This window comes from Lycorma delicatula, chromosome 5 (assembly GCF_047948215.1).
Source record: "Lycorma delicatula isolate Av1 chromosome 5, ASM4794821v1, whole genome shotgun sequence".
NCBI lineage: Eukaryota > Metazoa > Arthropoda > Insecta > Hemiptera > Fulgoridae > Lycorma > Lycorma delicatula.
Window position 1 is genome coordinate 115,944,927 of NC_134459.1, and position 26,754 is coordinate 115,971,680.

At 27.5% G+C, this 26,754-nt stretch overlaps 1 protein-coding gene across 1 annotated transcript in view; it reads left to right on the top strand.

Annotated features, from left to right (window-relative positions):
- pic (DNA damage-binding protein pic) overlaps nt 1–26,754 on the top strand; it is an 86,656-nt gene that overhangs the window by 14,842 nt on the left and 45,060 nt on the right. Inside the window, exons 5-10 of the mRNA XM_075366914.1 lie at nt 3,451–3,600; nt 8,268–8,421; nt 10,289–10,510; nt 17,274–17,436; nt 21,639–21,800; nt 24,528–24,653. Of these exons, the coding sequence (XP_075223029.1) occupies nt 3,451–3,600; nt 8,268–8,421; nt 10,289–10,510; nt 17,274–17,436; nt 21,639–21,800; nt 24,528–24,653 (977 nt within the window). The remainder of the gene's footprint in view (nt 1–3,450; nt 3,601–8,267; nt 8,422–10,288; nt 10,511–17,273; nt 17,437–21,638; nt 21,801–24,527; nt 24,654–26,754) is intronic.

The window sequence follows — 26,754 nt, forward strand, 5'->3', positions numbered from 1 at the left end:
TACTTATAAAAAAGTTATAACCTCTCAAAAATCGTGAAAAACCTGTTAAAAACAATCCACTTTGACTCACTAAATTAGTGCTCCAAGGAGATTTCTTGTCTTCTTAGCCCTTTAATAATTTTATACTTACTACTATATTTGAAATAGAATTGTTTGAATCATTCAACTCCAGTGTTTGTGTTATAACAAGCGCTTTAAGTCATTTCCAGTCATCAGGAAAATTCATGTTGTAGCATGCTCATTTATGCTTGTTGCATCATTTAACTTTGTAGTTACTGACTGGTCAGTCTGACATTAGTCAGTGACCTTTCACATCTTTACAGAGTGTCTCAAATTTCATCCTGTGTTTGGAAGTGTTTATTAAATAAATAAGTTTTACTTAATAATATTATATTTGCAAATATATAAATTACTGAAATTTCTACATTATTTTCAAATAATTTCACATAAAACAATGAAAGAACAATGTTCCATAGGAATTTATGTGAATGAAGATTGTCATAAAACAGTGAATGTTAGGTACAGTGCCAAAAGAACTCATTAAAATTTGTGAATTTGATGATGAAAACCAACATTTTTTACATGTTAATTCAGTGTTTGTAGATATCATGAAAAAATGTTTTTGTCAAAATTCAGTTACCTGTGTAGACAGTTCTGTTGTGACCCTATGAAAACTCTTAAAAAACTGTTAAGAAAAACTTACAAAAATAATATTAGAGCAAGCTCATAAAGAATACATTTTTCAGAATTTAAACTTAGTGGCTGGAAAGTCTTTTTGTGGAAACTGTTTCAAAAGTATTTTTTTCTCAGCAGAACAAAGAACTATATGAATGCGAAGACCAACAGCAATATATTGCCCCGTAATATTGAACAATTGGGTGCTGCAAGTAGCATTTTGTGTGTATCACCTCCATCAAAATTGAAAAAATTAAGCACGGATCAAAGGCCATTAGTATTAAAATTTAAAATAAATAAGTTACCTGAAAATTAATAAACTTTCATTACTATAAAAACAGGCTATTTCATTGAAGAATAATTAACATTTTGCTACAATTTTTTTTTCTTTAATAGTGTTTACATAAATAAGCCAATATAAAAATAAAAATGAATTCTTGAAAAAAGATGTAGGCTACTCATTGAAAGCTCAGTGTGGGTGCATTTTAAAATAAGTATTTTTGAATCAAAATTGAATTAAGTTACTGGTATTGGTTAAGTTATCATTAAATTATGACTTATCATTAATAATTTTAAAAAGACCACTTTAAAAATATTGAAAACGTCAACTTTAACAACATAGGGGCTAAATATAAAAAATGTAAAGTGCAAAGAAGACAGGAAACCCCCTTGGATCACGTATTTAGTGAGACACTTCAAATGAGTTGACCCTCATATTTAATTTTTTAGTTATTTAACATTAAACACCATTAATTCTACTTCAACAATCTATAGGACTGCTGGTGATCTTTTAGCAAAGATCACCTCTAATTGTAAATAAACCTCTGTTAAATACAAATTTTTGTTAATTAATAGACCAGTTTACTTAATAAAATATACTGTCATGAGGGGCTTTTTTAAAAAAAAAAATACTAGGTCTTTTTAACAACTTACATTTATGTACATATTTCTCAAACACATTAACCCAGAGAGTATTTATATCACTTAAAATAGTGTACAAGGGTGATAATTTAATTTACTATTCTATGCAGCAAGAGGTTCCAAGCTGAATGGTGGAGTGGGGGTTTAATTTTCGGTGTGTTAGAGAGGGGGAACCAGCTTGGTTAGCTCCTCTGCTTTGTTCTGTCGTCAGTACAGCCATGAATGAGTAAGAGGTTATGTTGTCTGTTGCACAACATATAATCATAAAGTTTTTAACTAATGAAGGAGTTAAACCTGCAGAAATTTTAACTCATTTAAAGGTGCAGTTTGGGGACACTACACTGTCCCAGAACTGAGTGTATACATGAGCCAGACAATATAAGTGTGGGGAAGAAAGTGCAGAAAACAAAAGTCATGATCAACACCAAAGATCAAGTCTCACAGCAACAACATCTATGCCGTTCAAGAGCTTATCAAAGGTGATTGCCAGTTCAGTGTTGAAGAAATGTTCTTCTGTGATCTGAAGTGGGTATCAGCTATGGAAGTGGTCAATTCATTATCATTGATTATTTTGGCCTTAAAAAAATTAGTGCTCGATGTGTTCAAAGGTTGTTGAGCGAAAATCAAAAATGATCAGGTTGGAGATCTGCAAGAGACTTCTGAATTGATTTTAGTAAGAAGGGATGATTTTTTGAGGCGCATCATTACATGTGATGAAACATGGGTCCATCATTACACTTCAGAGTAAGGAATGGTGAAGGAAGGAAGAGGACTGCCCAGTGAAGGCCAAAACCTGTCTTATCAGCCAGAAAAGTTTTTGTAGCGATTTTTTTTGACTCAAGAGGAGTTTTACTCATTTTTTCCACAAACAATGAATGGTGAATGTGGCTTATTATACAGTCAACAAAAGCTGCCTACTAAAACAAAAGACGAGGTATGCTTATCAGAGATGTCATCCTTCTCCATGACAATGCCAGGTCATACCGTGATTTTGACAAGGGGTAAATTGGAAAAAATACACAGGAAAACCCTTGACCACTCTCCGTACAGTTCAGATTTGTCCCCCTGTGACTATTTTTTGTTTGCGCCCTTGAAAGAATCGCTTTGAGGGGAACGATTCAAAAACAATGAAGACATCAAGGAGCAGATGTGCAATTGGTTGATGACTCATCCTCAAACTTCTTATAAACAAGGAATATTCAAGCTTCCAAGCAGTTGGCAAAAGTGTGTAGATCGTGCAGGAAACTATGTAGAGAAATGACAAAGGTATGAATTTTGTATATTATTAATCAATAAATTATTTTAAAAAAATTACCGTTTATATTTGATTCACCTTCATACTTTTATAATACATTGTTTGAAACCACTAAAGTACAATCAGAATGGTGTGTTGAAACAGTTACTTTATGATAGTGATGTAAGAACTTTACAATCTATTGTATGTAAATAATTACATATAAATTGAGCAGTTATCATTTTTCATTGATCCATTCTGGACCTGCAATGACAAGGTTATTATTAGTACTTGCATTATAACCAGGTTGTTTTGTAATAGTTTTTGTTAAGCAACTGGTAAATCAGTAGAAAACTACTAACAACTTAATTACTGAGGAATGGTTAAAAACCCTTTCCTCTTTGTAAATACTGAGAAAGTTTAGCAATACTCTTTTCAACATTTTGTTGTTAATTTCAAAAATCGAATTGTATTGGAAGATTACGATTTTGAGCTTTTTACAGTCCTTTATTCCTTGATTTTGGGTCCCCATTATTAATTATTAGGTATGTAAGTATTTATTGTTTACTAAATTAAAGTTATTTTGAAAATTAATGAATAATATGTCTTTTCTTTTTCAGATACCATGGAAGCAGGATAATATCGAAACTGAAGCATCTATGGTAATTCCTGTTCCGGAACCATTATGTGGTGCAATAATTATTGGTCAAGAATCTATTTTATATCATGATGGAAATTCATTTGTTGCTGTTGCTCCACCAGTAATTAAGGTAATAAAATTAATCATTTGATAACATTTTTAAATAATCTTTAATATTGTAGCAGCTACACAAAGAAAAATTTAAAAACAAATTATAGAAAGAATAATTTTTACAAAAATGAAGTTTTAACATTAAAAGAAATAGGTTATGTATGTATGCAAGAAATATGTTAAATATATCTTGTTATTGTAGGGTAGCATCTTGATCTGATACAAAAAAATTTATTAATTTTAATTTAACATACTTCACATGACTTATTCTAATTAAAATAAAAAGTAGTTATAATTTGGTTAAATAACTTGAAATTTGTACATAATTTTAGAAAATAATTTTAAAAAAGGTAGTCCAAATAGATTTTATGAAATTGTCTGCCCAATAAAAAAAAGGAAAAAACATCCAACATGTGTGGCCTGGAATTTAAAACACAGTTTATGCTGTAAAATTAAGGAAACCATAGTTTTTTTGGAGGTTGATGGATAGATTATATTATAAAAAATTATACAAAAAAAAAGCTTTCAACTCTCAGATATACTATACTTACTAATGACTCAGTGTAGAGATGCACATAACACTATTTTTAGCTTAAAAATTAAATAAATATATATATATATATATAAGAGGTTATCTGTAAAGACCATTTCATTGTAAAAAAAATTATTCAGAAAATTATATCTCTTAAACTACATACTTTATACTACTTCTCTACATAATAACATGAATTAAGACATTTATCATAGTGATACACCAATATACCCTCGTCGTATTCTTCTGCTGCCAGTCCATTTACCACTGATTAACTGATTAACAGCATATTTAAGTTCGTTGTTACTTGTGAATTGTTTACCACTCAAAAATTCTTTCAATTTCCCAAACAAATGGTAATCAGAAGGAGCTAAGTCCGGACTATATGGTGGGTGGTTGTAAATTTCCATGTTCTCAGTAAACATCGCATGTTGGACCCGCAAAATGTGGATGTGCATTGTCATGCAGCAGGACGATGCTGTTGGTCAGCCCCTCGTCACAAATTTTGAATGGCGCTCTTAACTTACATAGAGTTTCACAGTAGGCTTTTGCATTTATAGTTGTTCCACGTGGCATGGAATCAATTTAGCAGTGTGCCAAACCGATCCCAAAAGACTGTGGCTATAAGTTTGCATCCAAATGGCTGTGGCTTGATCTTTGTTGGTTTGGTTGGTGATCAAGCCATACTTGGCTGCCATTTTCTCTGGTGTATAGTATGAAATCCATGTTTCATCGCCAGTAATAGTTGAATTAAGGAACTCATCACTTTTTTTCTGTGTAACATCAAAAATTCTTAAGCAGATTCCATTTGGATTTTTTGTGACATTCCGTTAACATGTGCGGCACCCAACTTGCACAAACCTTTCTGAAGCCTAAATAGTCATGAACAATGCAACCAATAACAGCTCCAGGAAGAAGAAGAGCCAGGTCGGAAATCATTGAGCGACGATCTTTTTTGATTTCATCGTTGACATGTTTCAACAGTCCTCGATGATTATCAAGGACCTCCTCAAACATTCTTCATCATGCACCTTAATTCTGTTATTTCTAAATCTTTCACACCATTTTCAGACATTTCTTTCATTCATTACGTTATCACTGTACACAGCAACCAACTGCCTTTGAATTTCAACCGACTTAATGTTTTGATGGTTTAAAAAATGTATTACTCCACGTATTTCACAGTCGGCAGCAACATTGATGTTCACATTCATTTTATAACGTAATAACTCACACATAATCAAAGATATTACAACACGACAACTTACAGACATGCATTGTGCATTACTAGAGTGGCCATGAACAACACAGGTTTGCCAACCTTAAGGAGAGAAATTTCCCAGCAGTATTTACTTTAGATATCCCACGTGTATATATATATAAAACATTTTTTTTAAATGTTGCTGCAGTGTTTAAAAAATTTAAGTTTGGTATGGTTTTTATACACTATGAAATTATGTGTTCAACATTATCCTGCATGTTGTAATGGGTATAGAAGTTTCCAGTAATGGAAAGTGCCAGAATAAGAAAGAGAAAATTAGGAATGGAAGTTGACAAACAGATTGGAGAAGAAGAATCCAGAATAAACAAAAAAAAAAAAACTTTTTGTAGAAAAGAATTTAAGACTCATGTAGACAGTTTGGACAATAGAAATCATTATATTATGCTTGAATGAACAGGGTAGGTTGGCGGCTGTTACTGCAGTTCAAGTCCTAGAGTCCAGGGGTATAATTACTGCCAAGGACCAGCAAACTTCAGTTTAGTGTGTAGTAAATCTGAATTCAGAATACAATAAACAGCTTGTGAGAGCATTCAAAGTGTATGTATGTGAAGAGTGCATCCCTAGAATATTCTGTTTTGGGATATGTTCTTGTTTGCAGTTAAGTACGAGAAACTGTTAGGTGAATTTGTTGTAAATAGGGGACAAGGTGACAATTCATTGATAGAAGTGTAAGCCAGTTTCCTTTTATAAATATTAAAAACAAATAATTGTTCTATAAGAATAGTTAATTATTGATTTTCTAATTGTTATTCTACTTGTTATTGTAATGTAATCACATTTGATTTTATATTAATCTTTATTACCTTTTGTAAAGTTTATACTAGAATCAGAATTATATTTTGTGATTTTGTAATTGACGTATTTTATATGTAGTATTGTATAAATTAAACAAACAATTTTAAAAATATATTTCCGAGTACTTTTATAGCCGTTACTCCATCATCAGGGATTTTCCATGAGATATTAATTCAAATTCAAATTTATAATCATATTTAAATTAAAAATTGTTACATTCATAATAGTTGGTCGTCGAGAAATAAAATTAATTTGTACATCAATAAGACTGTAATGTAATGTCATTTCCATAAGATGTTTACTTAAATTTTATTTCTTGACGACCCTGTTATGAATGTAACAATTTTTAATTTGAATTTGAATTAACATCTTATGGGAAATCTCTGATGATGGATTAATGGCTCCAAAAGTACTCGGAAATATATTTTTAAATTGTTGGTAAGTGGAACTTTAATTTATATATTGTATTAATACCAACGGTGCCAAGTGCTTAGTAAATTATATGTAGTAATTTATTTAAGATTAAATAAATTGTACATGTAAAACTTGCGCTATCTCTCAATATCCTTGTTGAACGAGTAACATGTGGCATTGTTTATGCTTGTCACTTGCAGTTTCTCCCTTTGGGAAAGACATAATCTTATTGGGATTATAATTATGTTGAATTCTTGTACCTTTGTATAAACATGTTTTTGCTGCGTGTGTAATTTCCTTTCCAAGAAAATAAGTTAACTTTTTAATAAATCTTATTTTTATTTGAATGTTCACTATTTACATTTTTTTATCATTCTGTAAACAAGGAACCTTTTGAATTTATTACTCTTTCTTAAAAATAATGATACAATTTAGACTAGATAAGTCATCACAGCAGTTGAAGGAAAGGCAATATTTTACATCAATCAAGGCTGACCAACAGAAAGTATGTAAATATTTTCTGGTCAAACTGGCAAGAAGTGCAATAGCCCAATAATAAAAAATAATATGAAAAAAATAGTACTTCCTTGACACAGAAATCAGTAAAATTTATATTAGAAAGTTTAGTAATCTTAATAAGATAAAATAGAAATACAAGAAGTTATATGTAAAACAGGATATCCTTGCTTCAAAAAATTATCTTGCTAAATTGCCTTGCTTCATAAAATCATCTTAGTAAAATAAAATAAAAATACGAGAAGCTACATGTAAAAAAGGATAACCTTGTTTCAAAAAATAAACAAATATTGGTATATATGCTTTTATTAATACACCAAAGAAGCTTCATTTTCATTCACTACCAAAACCTTGTACAAATTTAAATATTGTGATGACTAACAGAAAATTCAAGTTGTAAATACATGCTTTACCATATTTATTCGATTATGAAATTTTAACTGTGTAAAAAATTTATCCAGTATAAATAAGTAAACAAATATCACATTAAATAAACATTTTAGTTTAACTAGTTAGTAATTAAAATAATGAAAATCACCCTTTGATGACGAAATGTTAACTGTTTTCTCTAAAATTAAAAATTTTATTAAAAGAAAACCAAAAATTAATTGCACTGTAATAATAACTGTTAGTGTTATACTGTATCAACAAAAACTAGCTCTGTCTTAAGATTCAAAAAAGAAATGCCTGAGACTACAGCAAGATCCATTTCTTCCAAGCATCTAGTCATAGCAGTAAGTGTGTTAAATTTGTATAGTGCTATAAGAAATTTATTCTTTTCAATAGTTTACATTACAATATTAAATCAGTAGTATTTACAGTTACAAAAAAATTAAATTTGTAAAGTTTAAATTTACAACACCAAATCGTTTAAGTGTACAGTAATCTTATAAGTAGGCCATATGTGAATTTATTCATGGGTATCTGTCTGTGTATTATGTGTATAGAGATAGATATTAGTCATGTAGTGTTTGTTTTTTTCTTTTTTTTAGATAAAAAAATTGTAACTGAGAAAAATTGTGTTAATGTCTGAACTTTTGACTGTTCTAAACCTTTTTTTAAGATTGTTAATGTTGCAAGTCATAATTAGTGACATTACTTGTAAATTATTTTCAATTATTTAATTTGAATTTTTTTGCTGTTTTAGCAAAGTACAATCATATGCTATGCTAAAGTAGATGCACAAGGATCACGTTACCTGTTGGGTGATATGGCTGGACATTTATTCATGTTACTTTTAGAAAAAGAAGAAAGAATGGATGGTACATTCACCGTTAAGGATCCTAAAGTTGAACTTCTAGGTATGTTTTCTTAATATAGATACCCCTTTGATTTGCACAGTTTCAGTTTTATTTAACCATGCATTTAAGATGGGTTGGAAAGAGGTCAGCAAACAAGAATCGTAGGATAGGTCACTGGCAGGTGAAGTAGATTTTTAAAATTATTAGAGAAAACTAGATTGGAAATATAAAGAACATAGACATAAGAAGGTATGAAGGTGGAAGAAATAATTCAAATTTTGAAATGCAATCTTTTAAAACAGTTTGGTCATGTCGTCTGTGATAAAAGGTTATCTTAAGCTATTATAGAATGGTTAGTATAAGGACAAAGAATAAGGTATGGTAAAAAAAAACCATCATGGTTTACTAGGAGAATTTAATAATGTGACAATTTAAACATCAGCTCCAATTACTTCTGGCTTGTATTATAAGAGATAATCTAGATTTTACTCAAATTTAGTTAGTTACTGTTAAAAGTTATATTAAAATAAAAATTAATTAATTTAATTTTAACTGATATTTAAGTTATGACCAATTGGTTTTCAGAAAATATTTTATACATGAGGAATGATTGTAGTTCTCACACTAAACTTAAAATGCAGGCTTAAGAATAAAGTCCCCTAAAAATGTTATTTGATAATAAATTGAATAGAATAAATTTTAAAAATTTTAAGAAAATTAGATTAAAATCTAGGAAAACAAAAATTGTCTACGATTTACAAGAATTAGGTGGTGGAGATAAAGAATGGCAATGAAGAAATGAAAGCTTAGCTATTTCTTCTATTGATGCGCTATATAAACCCACCAAGTTGGTCTCTTGGTGATCTTGTCATTGCAAATCAGTTGGTTTCGAAGTTGAGAGTTCTAAGGTTCAAATCCTAGTAAAGGCAGTTAGTGTTATACAGATTTGAATACTAGATCATAGATACCGTGTTCTTTGGTGGTTGGGTTTCAATTAACCACACATTGCAGGAATGGTCGAACTTAGAGGATACAAGACAACACTGCATTTACATTCATATATATCATCCTCTGAAGTAATACCTTACAGTGGTTCTGGAGGCTAAACAAAAATAAGAGAGATGTACTATACAGTTTGAAATATATATTAAATGCTTACATTATTTTTGTTATCCATTTTGAGTATTATTTTGAATGAGTCATATATGAAGGAATTGTAGATATTCTATCTATATCTTATAATAATGATAACTTTTTATTTTTACAAAGGGCCTTCTCATACTAGTAAAAAAAATAATAATTTAAAGTAGTTAAGAATTCTAAACCGTACAGTAATATAAAAGTTTTTCCTAAACACATGTTACAGAAGCTTCTAGATTCATACATAGCTACACTGTGTTTTAAAATTAACAAACAATACTCACACTTCCTAACTAATTCCACTAATTGATGCTATGCGTATGTTAACGTAAGCTATTAGTTAATATAATTATATCAGTCTTACAATTAAATGAAAGATCTGTATGTAAAAACGTTGGTCGACCTTCTCATTAACCAGATACATTCCTGTCATAAATAAATTATGTAAATGCATATATACAATAAACACATAGTTTATCTGTTTAGAATCCTTATTTCAAGGGTGTATGTGTGTATATATATATATATTCCTGAATTTTGGGTCCCGATTGACATATAGTAATATTAATAAGAAATTAAAATTGTATTAAGTATTGTAATGTTTTATTTACAGTATTGTTCTGGTTATTCTAAATCTGAGCTTTATAACTTGAGTTTTTATTGATGTTTATTATATTATATATGCTAATAATTTTAATGTTTGGTTTGAGAAGTTAACCAGTAAAATTTAAGAATAGTTTAACATTCATACATTTATTTTTATATATTTTATTTTTTATTTTTGCAGGCGAGATTAGTATTCCAGAAGCAATAACTTACTTGGATAATGGTGTTTTATTTATCGGATCACGTTTAGGCGATTCACAGTTAATTAAATTGAATAAAATACCTGATGAAAGTCGATCGTATGTTATTGTTATGGAAACGTTCACAAATCTTGCACCCATAGCAGATATGGTTGTTGTTGATCTAGAAAGGCAAGGCCAAGGGCAACTCGTTACATGTTCAGGTAATTATTGTTAATTACTCCTTGGTCCTGGTACTTTGGGTACCTTTTTTTTATATACTGTCAGATAGAGAGAGATCTTTTAAATGTTCTGAAAAATGTTTTCTACCAAAGTTCCCAAAAAAACTTTCTTAAATGTATTCCAAACTATTAATGACAAGAAACAGTTCTACAAAATGGGAAAGCCATCAAGAATTAAATTAAATTAATTTAATAAGTCTATTAATGTAATTTATTTTCAAGAATTTTTCCTGTAATTGTCTTTTAAGATTCTTTCCTTTAATTTGTTCTCTTGATATCCTTTATTTAAATTTATCTTCAGTAAAATGATTCATTTTTTAATCATATAAAATAGCTTCATAAGGGATAAGAGAGAATCATCATTCAGAAAATTGAATGAATTTGGAAGTGTTTCCAAAGAATTTTTTCAGATCAATCTTGGAAATTTTTGTTAAAATTTATCTAAATTAGCTTAATAATAATAATACAAGTACAATATATATGTGTGTGTATGTAATTTTTTTAAATGTAAATACATTGTTACATACATAGATTATAATGTAATATATTATGATGATAATGTACTATTCAAAATGTTCCTGTACTAAGTTTTAGACATAATTAAACTTATTTTATTATTCTTATGTTGATTAGTAATACTTTGTAATAAGTAATATACTTTGTTTTAACTGATCTCAGTTCAATCAGCACCTCAAGTTATTTTTTTCTTTACTGGTTTGCTATATTAGTCAAGTTGAAAATCAATGCTAATGATACAATGCTCCCAACATTTCTTCCTACTTCTGGAATGCATTTTTGGAGATGGCATGCAGCTGTTGTATTTTCCTCATCTTCATTTATGGTTTGAAAATGACATTCTCTTTTGTAAATTACCTTGCAATTTATTGAAAGAAAAAGTCTTTTGAGGCCTAGACTGGGCAGGATAGTAGATGAAGTAAAGGTTGTTTCATATTTTGCCTATTAATGGCAGTAAGAAGTGCTGCATGAGCTAGTGCCTCATTATGGTGCAACATCCAATTCTGGATTTCTCACAGCTAAGTCATCTTTCTGCGTAGCATCCCACAAATGCCATAGAAATTCTATGTAGAACTCCTTGTTTACTGCCTGACCAAATGGAATGAATTCATAATGGACCAAGCCTTTCTATTTGAAAACACCAACATCACTATGTTGACCGACTCAAGAAGGCTTTTTCTCTTTTTATTTTGAGTAATCCTTTCCCCACTCACTTCAACCACTGAATCTTGATAGCACAGCACAAACCCTCTTGTCCCCTGTTTTTTTTTTTTTAAGTTTAGTTTTTTTCTGGGATCTTCAGCATTCTAAGTGTTACCTTCTTTAAAACAATTGAAACATTTGTTGCAACTGATCTGCTCATACAGTTTTCCTCAAATGCTTGCTGAATCATTTTAAATATCTCTGTGAAAATTGAAAAGTGCATGTGTTTACTCTGTTATGGCATGAAAACTGATAATGGTAATGTAACACATCAAACTGCATTTGTTTCTGAAAGTTACCACTGCAAGTTATTATAAAATTTTGTTTTTTTTTTAAACATGCAGTGTTTGATGAGATTCAAAATTTTACCATAAAAATGTACATTTATTTATTTATTTAATTTCTAAAAACACTGAAGCATACCGGTAGATTTTATATATTCTTTGTTGTTTTTAGTCATTTTGAATACATTTTTACGGACTGAGAATTAAGTTTTTATACTTGTGACAATTTGAAAAAGTTAGAATGTTTTGAAAATATAATAATAGCTGTTCTGTTAAAAATAACTTTAATTTTATACTGCCTCTGTTAGCATTATATATATATAAATTTAAAAAAAGATGGCATGAATGTTAATAGAAATTGACATATAAATATAATTCAGTATATGAATTTACTCATGCTAAAAGTAGTAATTCAAGGTTTTCAGTCATTAGTGAAGATGGGAATTTCTTTTCTGTATATTATATTATTTTTTTACTGCATAATTTAATTTTTCCACATAATTTGAAAATTTAGGTAAGTAACCAAAAAAAATATATTCTATAGAATATACTTCTCCATTTTTAATATTCCCTTATTAATTGATTTGAGTGTTATTTTCTGTACTTCCTAGCATTGTCATTAACATTTGTAGTTGATGTGTTTTGGAGTACTCTATTCTGAAAACTATTCTTGATAGAAAAAGGACGTACTCCCATTGATACTATGAAACCCATGAAAATAATGCATTTTTTAGAAAAAGGAAAATATTTAAATTTTCTAGAAAACATTGAAATATTAAAATTAAAATTAAAAGGGCAGAGATAATTAATAAACAAAGAATTCGATATAATATTTTAAAAGTTAGGATTGTTAAAATGAAGGATTAGTCTCAAGAAATTGTATAGCCGTTAGAGCAGGAGGACCATGTCAATAGGGATGAAGAATGGGAGGAGCTTTACATTGCTAGTTATTTGATGATCCCAATTCAGGAAAACTCGAGTGTTAAAAGTAGTTTTGAAAATGGAGGTACTCCAAAACACATCAACTACATATGTTAGAGTGACAATGCAAGGATGGGCAGAAAATAACACTTAAATCAATTATGATAATCCTAGCAGAAATATGAAATAATGTGAAAAATTTTCCCCTATTACTTTTCAATATAAATGTTTCAATATATCATAAATCAATTATGATAATCCTAGCAGAAATATGAAATAATGTGAAAAATTTTCCCCTATTACTTTTCAATATAAATGTAAAAACAGGTATTAGCTACATATTTTCACTTTTTCTATTTTATTTCTTGGTCCTCTGAGGCAGGGTATTATATTTGCATAGTTATTACACAGTAATTTGAAAAAAAATTTAATTTAAAAATCTTTTACTTACATCTACACCCAAAATATCAAACACTAATTAAAAAACCTAATGCAAAATTCAATGATATCCTATCAGTACAGAACTTGATTATTGCTGCTATGTTAAGAGCTTCATAAAGTGATATTTAATAATTGAGACAGACTTATTTAACAATATAACCAAGTTTATTTTTCTATTTAATTATATTCCACGCTAATGGGCATTTTCCCTGACCTATTGATATAAATTGTTTGATCTGATTCATTAAGCTCTTCATCATTTAACTGTACAGTTTGATTTTATAATACAATCTGTGAATTTAAAAAAAATATATATTTTATTATTTCTGTTTCTTTGGTAGATTCATTAGCATCCAAAAAATTGGATTTTATTCTTTCAGTGCTAGTTGTGGTTGGTGGTGGTGTTGGTATGGTTACTTTGGGTATTTAAATAGAAAATGAATATGTAGAAAACAAAAATGTATTGTGTAGAAACAATATGCAGATCCCAGAGATATTTTCATTTTTTCTAAGAAAGATACAACAGTTTAAAACAAATGCCAGGCGCACACTCTAGCAGACTTATTTTATTATTATTTTTAGTATATTGATAACTTATAATAATAAATTTTTATGATAATATTTAGGTTTCAGTAATAACTCTTTCAGAACTAACTTCTGGATATTCATAGTTTTGTAGAGAAATACTAATGTTTGGATATCAGGACTCGCATAGTACTGTTGAGAAATACCAATGTCCTGTTATCATGATGTTTCAATTTTTTTTTTGTAATTTTTGTTATTCAACAAATTTTACCTATATAGTATTAAATTAATCACAAGGAATTTTAGATTCAGAATATATATAAATTTACACAATGTAAATTATAATGTGTAAACACATTTACACATTAAGAAAGCTTTAAAAAGTATTGAGTTTAGTTAGTTGATTTAGACAGCTTTGACAACTGCATGGTTGTTTTGTTTTGTCAGTTAGCATTGCATGTTATTATTTTCAGTGTCATTTTTTTGTGTGCTTTGTGAATTGAGTGTAGAATTGATTTCTTTACTGAATTTAATTATTGAAAATGAATATATCACAGTCACTGATAAGTGAAAACACTAAGATTTGTTGGACAATGAAAATCTAAGAGACAGACTGTCGTCAAACAAAAGGGAAGATATCTCTGTTGTAGACAATACTGACAGTGGTTATGATCAGGTTTTTGAAAATCAACTTCAGGAATACTAAATCTAACTTTTAGTGACAGTGACAGAAAAAGGCCAAAGTTATTTATTTCCTCGAGTGATATTAGTGATGATGAAAATGTAACCCCAACAGCTGAATAAACAATAAGTTGTGGTCAATTTGCGACTCCATTACTCATTATTGCCTAAGTTTTTTTTGTTGTATGTATGAGAAGAAAAATTAATAAAACCAAAGGTTTAGGGTTTTATATTCTAAGAAAATTATTACATATATGTGGATTGTTCAGGAAAGGTTTTTACTTATTTATTGATAATTTTTTCCATTCTATTCCTTGGTAAACATTTGTATGAAAATTGTACTTTTGTGACCAGAACTCTAAATAGAAATTGAAAAGGAATCCCAAAATGCATGTTAGAAAAAATATCTGAGGAGTAATGAATTACTGATGCTTGGATTTAGAGAAAAAATCCCAGAAACATCAAGCGTTACTTTTGTCTTCTGATGCTAAGGCAGGCAGTAAGTTAGGAACAAAAACATTTGGAACTTATGCATTACAAACAAGCCAACTATAATAAGATTATAATTGTAGTCTTATTGTTATTAAAATAGCAAACAAACCCACTGTGATAAGAAACTACATGACTAAATAGTGGAGGGGGGGATTGATGTATTTGATCAAATGTATCAATATTTAAAAGAAAAGAATTCCACAAAGACTTGGAAAACATCACTTTTAATATCATTGGAAGAATGATGCTGAATTGTTACATCATGTATAAAGAAAACATATATAAAACCCTTGAAAGATTAGATTTTATTATTTCAGTTATTGAGGAATTGTCTCGTGATTGGATTACTCAAAGAAGTGAACAAAATTCTCCTACTAGTACTGGCAGGGCTGTTGCAACACCTAATATGTTAACGGATGGAGATGCTGGAAAGAATTTAAAATTTTTTGGGGGGAAAAATACCTTTGGAGAGAGAAAAGAACTGTTCAGTTTGCAGTGCAGCTGGCACCAAAGCTGGAGGAAAAAGAAAAACATCAACTTTTTCAACATATAAAATGTAATAAAAATAGAAGTGTGCATCCATTATGTTTGCTACATCATATTTTTATGCAAGTTTATAAATAAGTGAAATAATTTGAGCTAACAATTGTTTTATGGTATCCGATTTTTTGTTTTCTTATAACTTTGAAATATGTGTTTCCTCTATAATGTTATGCAAGTAAATGCAGCCTGTAATGCTAATACTGATGAAGCACATTTGAAGAACAAAAAACTCAAAAACCTAGTCTTTTTTCAACGTAACATGACGTTTTTTATTTTTCAGTGGATTTCTTTCAAATTTTGTGATTGTATACAGTTTTAGTTATAGTTTTTATTTAAATAAAATGTTTTGTGCCCAGACATTTTTTTTTTAAGTGCATTTCAGTTCAGTCAAAAATATTTTTGAAAACATATTTGGTAAGTAATTTTTTGTATTTTTGTTTTTGTTTTATGTTAATAAATTACTTATTGTAATTACATTTATTTACGCACAATTTAAAACAAAAATCATCAAGTTTTGCCAAAAGTAACAATTTTTACAAGAAAAAATGTAAAATAGTGACAAACAGCCAAAAACAGGTCTGGTATTTCTCAGAAGTACAATCACAAAAATCACTGCAATTTTTGGGATCATTTTTTTTCACCCTGGTAGCAAAAGGGTTAAGTTCAAACGTGTGTGAGAAAATTTAATTGTTATTTCATGGTTAAAACAAATTTGAAAAAATGTTATACATTTAGCATATAAAAATATTTTTGTATTTTAATATCTTCTACAAAGTAGAAACAGCATCTGTAATTAATTGTTTTCTACACAAGTACATTATTCTGTTTGCTTTACAGAATCTGCTTCAGAGTCAATTTCTCTGATTGTGGGTTCATTATTCACCCAGTCCCTATGGTGAACAGAATGAAGATGTGGGGGTTGAAGTTACATTTTGATCCTGATAAACAGCAAAATTTGCTCAATAAAAAACCAATGGAAACCATTTTATTCTTCACTTTCTTAGTAAGCTTGTTATGGTATATCTATCATTTTATTGAAATGATTGCAATGCTTATGGTTTACATGATATGCGGTCTTACATTGTAAATTTAAGTTGCCCAGAATTTTGCTGAATCCTGGGTAATAGTAAGGAAGTTTTAGACCAGTTGTTATTTTTGCGAAGTATTAGTATTCTACATAGAATTTAATATTGTTTTTGTTAAATGAAACATCATTTTTGATTTTATTTTTATTTTACTCGAATATATTTTTTGTATTGGTTTTGAACAGTTTTTTAATGTAGTTTTCTTTCTTATAATTGTTATGATTTTTATGTTAGTTTTTTAATCTTTCTGTTATCCAAAAAGGGGTCCTTTACACTCCTCTTGGTTCTCATTATGTTTAGTTAAATTTTATATTTCCATTGTCCAGTTTTAGTTGTCTTTTTTTTGTTTTTGTTATGTGTTTATTACAGGTGATGATAACGCAAAAGAGTTTTTCACTTCAAAAAATGTTATTGAGAATATTGCATTAAGATTGCTAGGATGTTCTATAACATCCTTTAGTGTTAAATCTTTTAATCAGATGTTTTGGTAATCATTCAATCAAAATTTACATTTGTATATTAACATATTTTTGATGATTATTTATTTTTTTGTAGGTGCCTATAAAGAAGGTTCATTAAGAATAATTAGAAATGGGATAGGAATACAAGAGCATGCTTCAATTGATTTGCCTGGTATTAAAGGAATTTGGGCATTAAGTGTTGGTACTTCAAAAAAAATAGATAATACAATTGTCTTATCTTTTGTAGGACAAACAAGGTATTCATTTTTCTAAGTTTCTGGTATTGGCAATTATTTGTTTAGTTTCTTATCTTTTAAATGATATTTAACTAATAGGATCTAGAGAAAACTTAATTAAACTTATTATCTTTTGAAATCAGTGATTTATTGTAGTTGATTCATGAACTTACACCATCAGAACATATAACATGTAATAATGAATTATATGTTTTTTACCATATAGAAAATTGTATATGATTTGTCAATATAAATTTTTTTCATCCATAATCAAAACACTCTGTATTATGTGGAAATATTAGAGAATCATGTACTCTCTTTCTACAAAATAAATAAACTTCATAGTCTAAACTATAAAGTTTAAGTATATTTTCTTTTCTGTGCACAAGTAGTTTTGTTTCTGGCAAATTTTGCACAGATATGCCTCAAATTTTTAGTCCTTGTAAGTATTACACATTTTGCGAACAGAAATTTTTCTTCTGTAAATGAACTGACAAAGTGATTCATGTTGACCAATGATTATAAATAATGCTACCTTTGAGTAGCTTCTTTTTGACAAATAGTAATAGTCATTTTACCCTAAGATTTTTTATTGAGAGTAGCTTTGGGTCTCGTATGAAATGCATCAAAATTAAATAAAATTGTCTTTAATATTTACTGTAGATGGTTTTGATGTCTTTTACATAATTTGCTGTTGCATCAGGAAGGACATCTGACTATAAAAATTATGTTAAGAAAAAAGCTGGCAAAAACAGGTATGAAGGCTAGTAGAAATTTTTTGTGCTAATGTTAGTAGTAGTAATATACTTATTACTATTTTCTGATGTAAAGTATTTTCTGAATGTATTCATGATTAATTATACTTAACTTGTATTAATTATTAAAAAATAGTGTTCTGTATTATTGAACATACAGAGCGAGTCAAAAGTATGGAACCCTTCAACAACCTTAAAACCATTCCAGATAGAATACTGTAACTTTCAGGATAAGGTATCTCTAATCAACTACTTAACTTTTTGACGAGAAATAAGAATTTCAACCCTTGAGAGAGGCCCAGTGGTTGTAACTCAAATATTTTAAATTGTAACACCCTTTGTGTGATACATCATTTTAAAGGTCTCCTTAAAACTAGAAAATTATATAAATGTTGTTATGATGTCTATACCCAAGATGGTGGCGGGATAAAGTTTGGATCTTGAAAAAATTACATTGAACATTTAAGAAACTGTTATCAAATAAACAAATAAATTTATAGAACTTTGATTAAATTGATATTATCAAATAAATTTATTTAAAAAAAAATTGTTTATAGAAAATTTATTGTAAATTGTTTGTTGTTTATTTTTTTTTTAAATTGTTTATGTTTGCTTATTTATTTACATTTCCTTTTAATAAATGTTCTAAACATCCTCCTTCAGTTGTAAGAGGATGTTACTATATTCAATGATTCCCTAATGATATTTTTTGCTGATTTTCATATATTTTGTAAATCATCGATATCTTGGGACTTATATAATAAACAATACTTTTTAAGTAGCCTCATAGAAAGTTATCCAGTGGTGACAAGTTGGATGATCTTGCTGGCCATTTTATTTGACCCCTTCAACCAGTTCATCTTCCAGGAAAGAGTGCATTTAAAATTTCACGTACCTGAACATCAAAATTAGGCAGGACACCATCTTAAAAGCAAATGTTTTGGAAGTTGGGACCAGTAATGTTTGAATGTTTGGAATGATATGGTCGAGAAGCAAAGCCTCATATTTCATTGCGTTTAAATTTCCATCAATAAATGTAAGCCCTGTCAATCGTTTATCAACAGTACCTGCCCATACATTATTTTGGACTGGATGCTTTGTGTGTATCACAGGATACCAGTGTGGATTAATATCAGTCCAGTATCGACAATTATAGCAATTTAAACAAATTTAGCTTCATCACTAAAACTATGTTGCACTATATCTATATAAATATATATATATATTTCTGTCCAAATATTGTTTATCATAATTTCACTGAACTCAAGTCTTCAATTACAGTCACCTTCATTAAGTTCTTGTACCAAACAAATTTTGAAGGATTTGAAATTTTCACTTTTTAATTAATGTTTGAGTCACTGAACTTTAGCTAATGTTATGTTCTCATGCTGTTGTTCGAATCAAGGAATGAGGATTTTCAATAAATTCTAGCATAATCTCTAAAGATTTGTTATTTGTTAGAAATTTAGACCTCCCTGGTTTTCCTGTATTATTAATGCTTCCTGTATCTTCAAATCTTTGATGGTTTTTGACACTGTACCTTTTGAAATGGGTTACAATTATTGAATTTTGCATTGAATAATTCACAAACTTCATTATACGATCTAACTCTATCACCAAAGCCATATCATTAAAAGTGTGACCCTCTACTGAGCACTAAGTAAATAACAAATGTGGTAAAGGTAGACAAAATCAGTTAGCCAACTGATCACAGTAAATTTTCATAAGAAATTAACAGTATAGTTATGAAACACTCTCAATGAAATATTACACAACAATGAAGTAAGCTTCATTTTTGCAACAGCAGTAAGAGATCATCAATGATTAGGTGGTAATATTTTTATCTACTTCATTAAACTGGGACAAAAATAATCTTTTGTGTTAAAAAAAAAAATTAATAAATTTTAAATTTAACTTTTAAAAAATTAGATTAAATTTTTATTTAATTTTATTATTTGAACCAACTAAATTTAGTAATTTTAAAAATGCAAACTTTTCCCGCAGCTATTTTGAGTGCAGATATCATTCAGCTTCTCATTTATACCATTTTTCGTGTCTTAAAGAGACCTTTAAAATGATGTATCACACAAAGGATGTTACCATTTAAAATAGTTGAGTTCCTCTGAACCACCCTACAAGAAAGGTTTGAAATTCTATTTCGTGTCAAAATAGTCTGATACTTTATCCTGAAAGTTATAGTATTCTATATGAAATGGTTTTAAAGTTTCCATACTTTTGACTTACTCTGTGTAATATTTATTGATTACATAAATTATATTGCCTACATTTAAGAATATAAACTATAATTGTGTTACATATAAGTAATGATTTGTGATGATGTCTTGTTTCACTAATACAAACATTGTACAATCTTTGTTAATTTAGAGAGATATGTTCTGTTACGGATATGTCTTTGATTTCTTTTATACTTATTATTTTAATTTATTATCTTGACTTATCTGCATCTCTTATCTCAATCTTTTTTTTTTTTTTTTAAATTATTATAAGGGATTTAATATACTTTTAATAATAATTTTGTGACACTGTTGCGATAAAAGTTAATATCTACATACTTCCTTGATTCTTCCTATAAATGCAGTAGCAGTTTCTTTTTTTTATCTGTGGGATAAGACACCACCCATTCTTCATGTGTATATAATGTATAATTATGTACCAGTTCCTAATGTAATATTTATGATAAGAAAGCAGTGTGTCTATTTACTTTGAAAGTCATTAAATGATTTTGAATTTCTCTTGTTAAAGATATAGTTTTAATCATTTTTAGAATTTTTTATTGTAACTCATTAAAAATTGTTTAACTTGCTGAAAAAAACCTTATGAAAAAAGAAACAAAATACCTGACTTAAAAACAAGATCATTCCTGCTTATTAAAATTTCTTCTACAAGAGTTTCTATTTCGTAGTGTTCTTTCATTTGTGAGATTCATATATAGTACCAAACGATTTTTCTAATTAGTAAATCCATAGTGCTGCTCCATCATGTGTTATAAGGGTTATTTTTAATTGTTAATGGCTAGTTATTAGATAGTTGCAGACTTGAATTTTGTCAGGTATAGCTTTCACATGATAACATGAAAGCTGTACCTGACAAAAATTCAGTTGTTTGCCTGTACATGAAAACTTTTTTTCTTTTTTTATACTTTCTTGTTCTGAACACATTTTGAATAAAATATTTACAAAATTAAAAAGTTATTGAATTCAAAAGTTAACAAAATTTGTAATTAATAGAATCTGCATTAAGTTTTATAAAAAAGGTTTTTTTTTCATTGTTTCAAAGGGACATACTCTTTTGTGAAAATTTATTTAATAAATTAGTTAATAACAAATATAAGTAAGTAACTTATTTAGCTTTTATAAAACTAAATTAAAAATTAAGTTAAATGTAAAACTAATGTCTATGTTTAAATGTTAAATTTTTTGATAATTTCATTTTATTATTTGCTTACAGAGTTCTAACCCTTAATGGAGAAGAAGTTGAGGAAACTGAAATATCAGGATTTCTTTCTAATCAACAGACATTTTATTGTAGTAATGTAGATAGTGATAGAGTTATACAGGTTACACCAGTCTCTGCTAGACTGATTTCAATAAATAATAAACAATTAATAAGGTATGTGTGAATTGGGTCTAATGAAGAATAATTTGTATTAATTTATTTCATATTTTACTTTTCCTGCATATTAATTATTTAAACACTTTTTCTATTGTAGTTGAATTTTCATATCTCATAAGTTAAAAGTGAAGAAAAAAAATAGCATTTGACAGAAGATATTATCTGTTAAAACAGTAAGTGTTGTTGATCTGCAATAAAAAAATATTAAAGCTGTATCCAAAATTTTCCTTTGCATTTCATTTGTATTAAATTATTCAATTTTTATATATCACAAATTTTATAAGTATAATAACATCCATTCATGTTACTCTGGACTATAGCATACAGATCTGATTGGTTTTGATTTTACCTCATAATTTTATTTATTTCCAATGTATCCTGCTGAATATAATTTTTAAAGAGTCTCTACATGTAACTGTTGATTGATACATGTATTTTTAATGCGTTTTTGTTCAGAGTAAACAAAATTACACAACACTTAAGTGTACTTAATAGCCTACAATAGTAACTATGTTAAAGCTTTTGTTTGTAGTTATGTGTTTAAATGTGGTTTGTTATCTTGATTTATTGGTTCAATGTATTCACTTAAATGTACAAAATCTTATTTATATATATAGTAAGGCCAATTTTAAGAAAACCTGCATATTTCCTTTTTTTATATATATTTTATTTATGATTAGTGCATTGAGGCGGCATATATGTTATCTAATGTATATGATATCTAATGTACTTAAAAATTGAAGAAAAAAGATTAATTTCTTGAGACAGCAATAAAAGAAGTAAAATAATGTATTTAGTTTTTGTAATACTTTTAACACAGAAAATATCTGTTGTGCACCCCACATGACTTCCTTGTAGGTCTATTAAATTACATATATACATTTTTGCTGCATTTCATTTAAACTTATTTCATTTGAAAGTGAGATATGATCCTCCAATTCTTTAATAAAAGTGGACAGTTACATAATTGCTAAAATATTAGTTTTTATTAACATCAAATATTTATACAGCTATTAATTCAACAATCGTACCTGAAATATTAGGTTAGAATAAAAGTCCCTTGATTATTTTTTAAATAAATTGTTTACCAAATAATCCTATAATAAAACCTGATTATTCTACACTATAAGGTCAAGATTAAAATTGTTTACCAAATAATCCAATAATAAAACTGATTATTATACACTATAAGTTCAAGATTAATATTTGTAGCCAGTAGTTCATTAAACTGAATTGTTTAATTATCATTAACTTTTATTTATACAACACTCCAGAAATCTTGTGTATAATAAGCATAAGTGAAAAAAAATGTCAACAATCACTTTAAATTGAATGCAGTTCAAAAATATATTTTACTTTTCTGTCAGATAATTAAATAAAATGATTTTTGTAAAGATAAATATTCAATTTTTATAATAATTTACTAAGACAATCCAAAAATATTAAGATTCTAAATTATAATTTTCAATTAATATTAAATAATCAGATGTTTCACCAAATTTATTTCATGTATACCTATGTAATGCCTATTAAATTGCATTACACATTTTTAAAAGTACATAATTTTTTTTTTTATCATTGAATTATTATTTATTGTAAAAATTTGTTTACAATCACTATAATTATTAAATCAATGTATTTAAATTAAAAAAAGGAAAGTTAAAAAGAAAATAAATATAAAAAAAAGTTAAAAAACAAAAGGAAATAAAGTCTGATTCAAACCGATGTGCCTTCCCTTTAAGATCCAAATGTTTCATATTAAAATTTTAATTTTGATTGCAATCAGAAAGGAAGGTGCACAACTGGATGTTACAACAGTGCTAAATCCAAAATTTCAACATTCTATGGCTAATCGTTTTTGAGTTATGTGATATACAAATGTATGTACGTACAGATGTGATGCCAAAACTAGTCAAAATGGATATATTTCTGTTGAAATAAGAAAACCGAAATGTTTCGCGATTACAACACTTCGTATAAGGAAGGATACATTTACTTCATATAAGGAAGTAAAAATGGGAAAATTTTGAATAAGAACTAATCAAATTTAATAAAGATCACATATACTCATGAAATGGTTGTTTGTTAATTTGTACAATTGTATCTAGCATGTAAGACCATTTTTTTTATTTTTTTTTTTTAATAAAGAAGAAACATGGTTACATGAGATAGATTTATAGAAAAATAATCAATTTTTGGGAGAAAGTTGTATTACATAAGATTTGTTATAAATTCATTGCATCATTTTTATATATATTTTTATTTAATGGCTTTATTACGAATTATTTGTTACTTTTTTAAGCATTAACCATTTTTTATGTTTTTGTCCTATACAGAGCATGGATAAGTTTTCTTCTTTTTTTTAAAATTAGCCTTGTATCAACAAATTTAATACAAAAAAAACACAATTTAAGTAATTTCAAAGTTAACTTTACTTTCAATTATTACTTGATTATTAGTTTTTAGATGTTAATTATGTTTATAGTGTTATGTAAACTATTTTCTGTTGTTAAGAATAGAATTATTATGAGCTTTGACATGGTTTAATAATTTTTTTTGTTTTTAATTTTAATTATAAAGTTTAGAAGACCCTCCCAAACCTTATATCACCTGGATAACCAGGTAGTGTGCACAATTTTTGTCTTAACATTCTGTTCTCTTAATATTTCATTATAATCTTGTTATATTATTATAGTTGTTAGATTATTTTCTCTTCTTGTTCAGTGAATGGAAACCACCATCGGGTAAAAGCATCAGTGTTGTTGCATGTAATGCAACACAGGTTCTCTGTGCTGCTGGGTTTGAGCTTTACTATCTTGAGATTTGCATGGAAGAACTGGTTCAAAAAGGGTATGATCATGTTTATATATTTTTTTTTTATTTTATGGCTTTTATTATGAATTATTTGTTACTTTTTTAAGCACTAACCGTTTTTTATATTTTTTTTAGAATTAGACAGAGGTTTTTTTGGCAGTTTTGTAGCTATAAATAACTGTATATCTATTATTATATTTATCACCATAATAGCCAACTGTTTTATAGAAAAAGAGCAATCAATTTTACATAAATTTTCAAATTTCTTTTTTAATATACCAGATTTTATCTCATACCTAACAGTAATACATTAATTAACTTTTCTTTAGCTCATTTTATATACTAATTGAAGAAAAAAAATTGACATGAGATACAAAGCACCAAACTGAATTAAAATTAAAATGTTAACATTTACTATTAATAAAAGGAAAATCTAATATTTTATAGAAAACCTCACTAAAAACTAATGACCTCACAACACAGAATAATCTACAAGTACAACCTATGAAGTAAGATTAAGTAAAAACACAATTTAATTATAACATAAATATAAATTTGTAAATGAAACTAAATATTTCTATTTAAAAATTATAACAACCTTTTTATGATTATAATAAGACGTTTTTGTTTGGTACGCTGTGTGTGATGTAATGTGTATGATTTAAATGCTGTTTAAAAATACCTATGATTCTACAACAGACTTAATATCAGATGTCAAGGTATGCTTATCTTTGTATATTTCCAAACTATTTTCTTACACAAAACACTAATGTTATGTTTATTTTAAGGAGTGTTGAATTTAATAAATGTTGTATGTGTTGAATAATAATAACATATTATATTGTTTTATAAGAGTAATAACATTGTTTATAAAATTGTAGAAATAAATTACTTGCTTGTTGCTTAAAATTTCCTCTTTCTTTTTCTCTTTGTTTTTATCGAGTTCTTTATGTTTAAAATACATTTTCACAATGATCTAAGCGCTTTATTAGAACATATGAAATTGTATGGAACACATGAAACTATAATTTAATGGATTAAAAGAAATTTTGAAAAATTAAAACACAGAAAAGTTTATTTACTAACTACTTAATTGCTGATATTTTATATCAATGATCATACCTTTACATTTTCATTTTTTAATTATAGTTGTAAAACAGTTAATAATAAATTTAAAAAAAATTACAATGAAGTTGTAAACTGTATGGTAAGTCTTGCAGATATCATTTCTTCTACTCAAAAAAAAAAAAATTTTTAACAAAATGATACTGATATAAAAAAAATGTAAGACCCTACATTTCTACTATCAAAATCTGTTATTAATTTAGAATTTTGTTTAAAAATATATCATGTTAAATATATGTAATAGACAGTAGATATACAATAATAGATAATAAACAATGTTTAAGCTTTCCATATAATAAGCAAAAAAATATGAAAATTTGTTACAAAATTCTTACCAGCCTAATTTCATTTATTAAACAATGTAATCGGGCCAGTAAGAATTTTGTAACAAATTTTCTATTTCCTGCTTATTATATGGAACGCTTAAACATTGTGTTTTTTTATCTATTATTGTATATCTATTGTCTATTACTTATATTTAGCATGTATTTTTTTAAAAACAAAATCCTAAATTAATAACAGATTTTGATAGTAGAAATGTAGTGTCTTACCTTTTTTGATACCGGTATCATTTTGTTAAAAATAGTTTTGTTTTTAAAATTTTTGTTTTTTTGAGCAGAAGAAATTATATCTGCGAGATTTTTACCATACAGTTTACAATTTCATTGTAATTTTCGTTGATATCAGTGCGTTGTTGATTTTTTTTTTATGAATTACTGATTGTTATCTTATGAATTTATTATTAAAATTTATTGCTTTTCTAGGACAAACAAATATGCAATTTTGAATTCCTTGCCCAATTTTTTTTGTTGATAGTCATATCATTCACTTCATACCATATTCCTTTTTTTAATAAAGTTAGTATAATCACCTTCACAAATCAAAGATCTATGATGTAGTATTGCATTTATTAATTTGTAATTGTAACTCTCGATTTTTATTGTGTCCATGGGCAACGTTTTATATTATTATTAAATGAACTTTATTTTATTTCTCCATCAATGAATTCAAA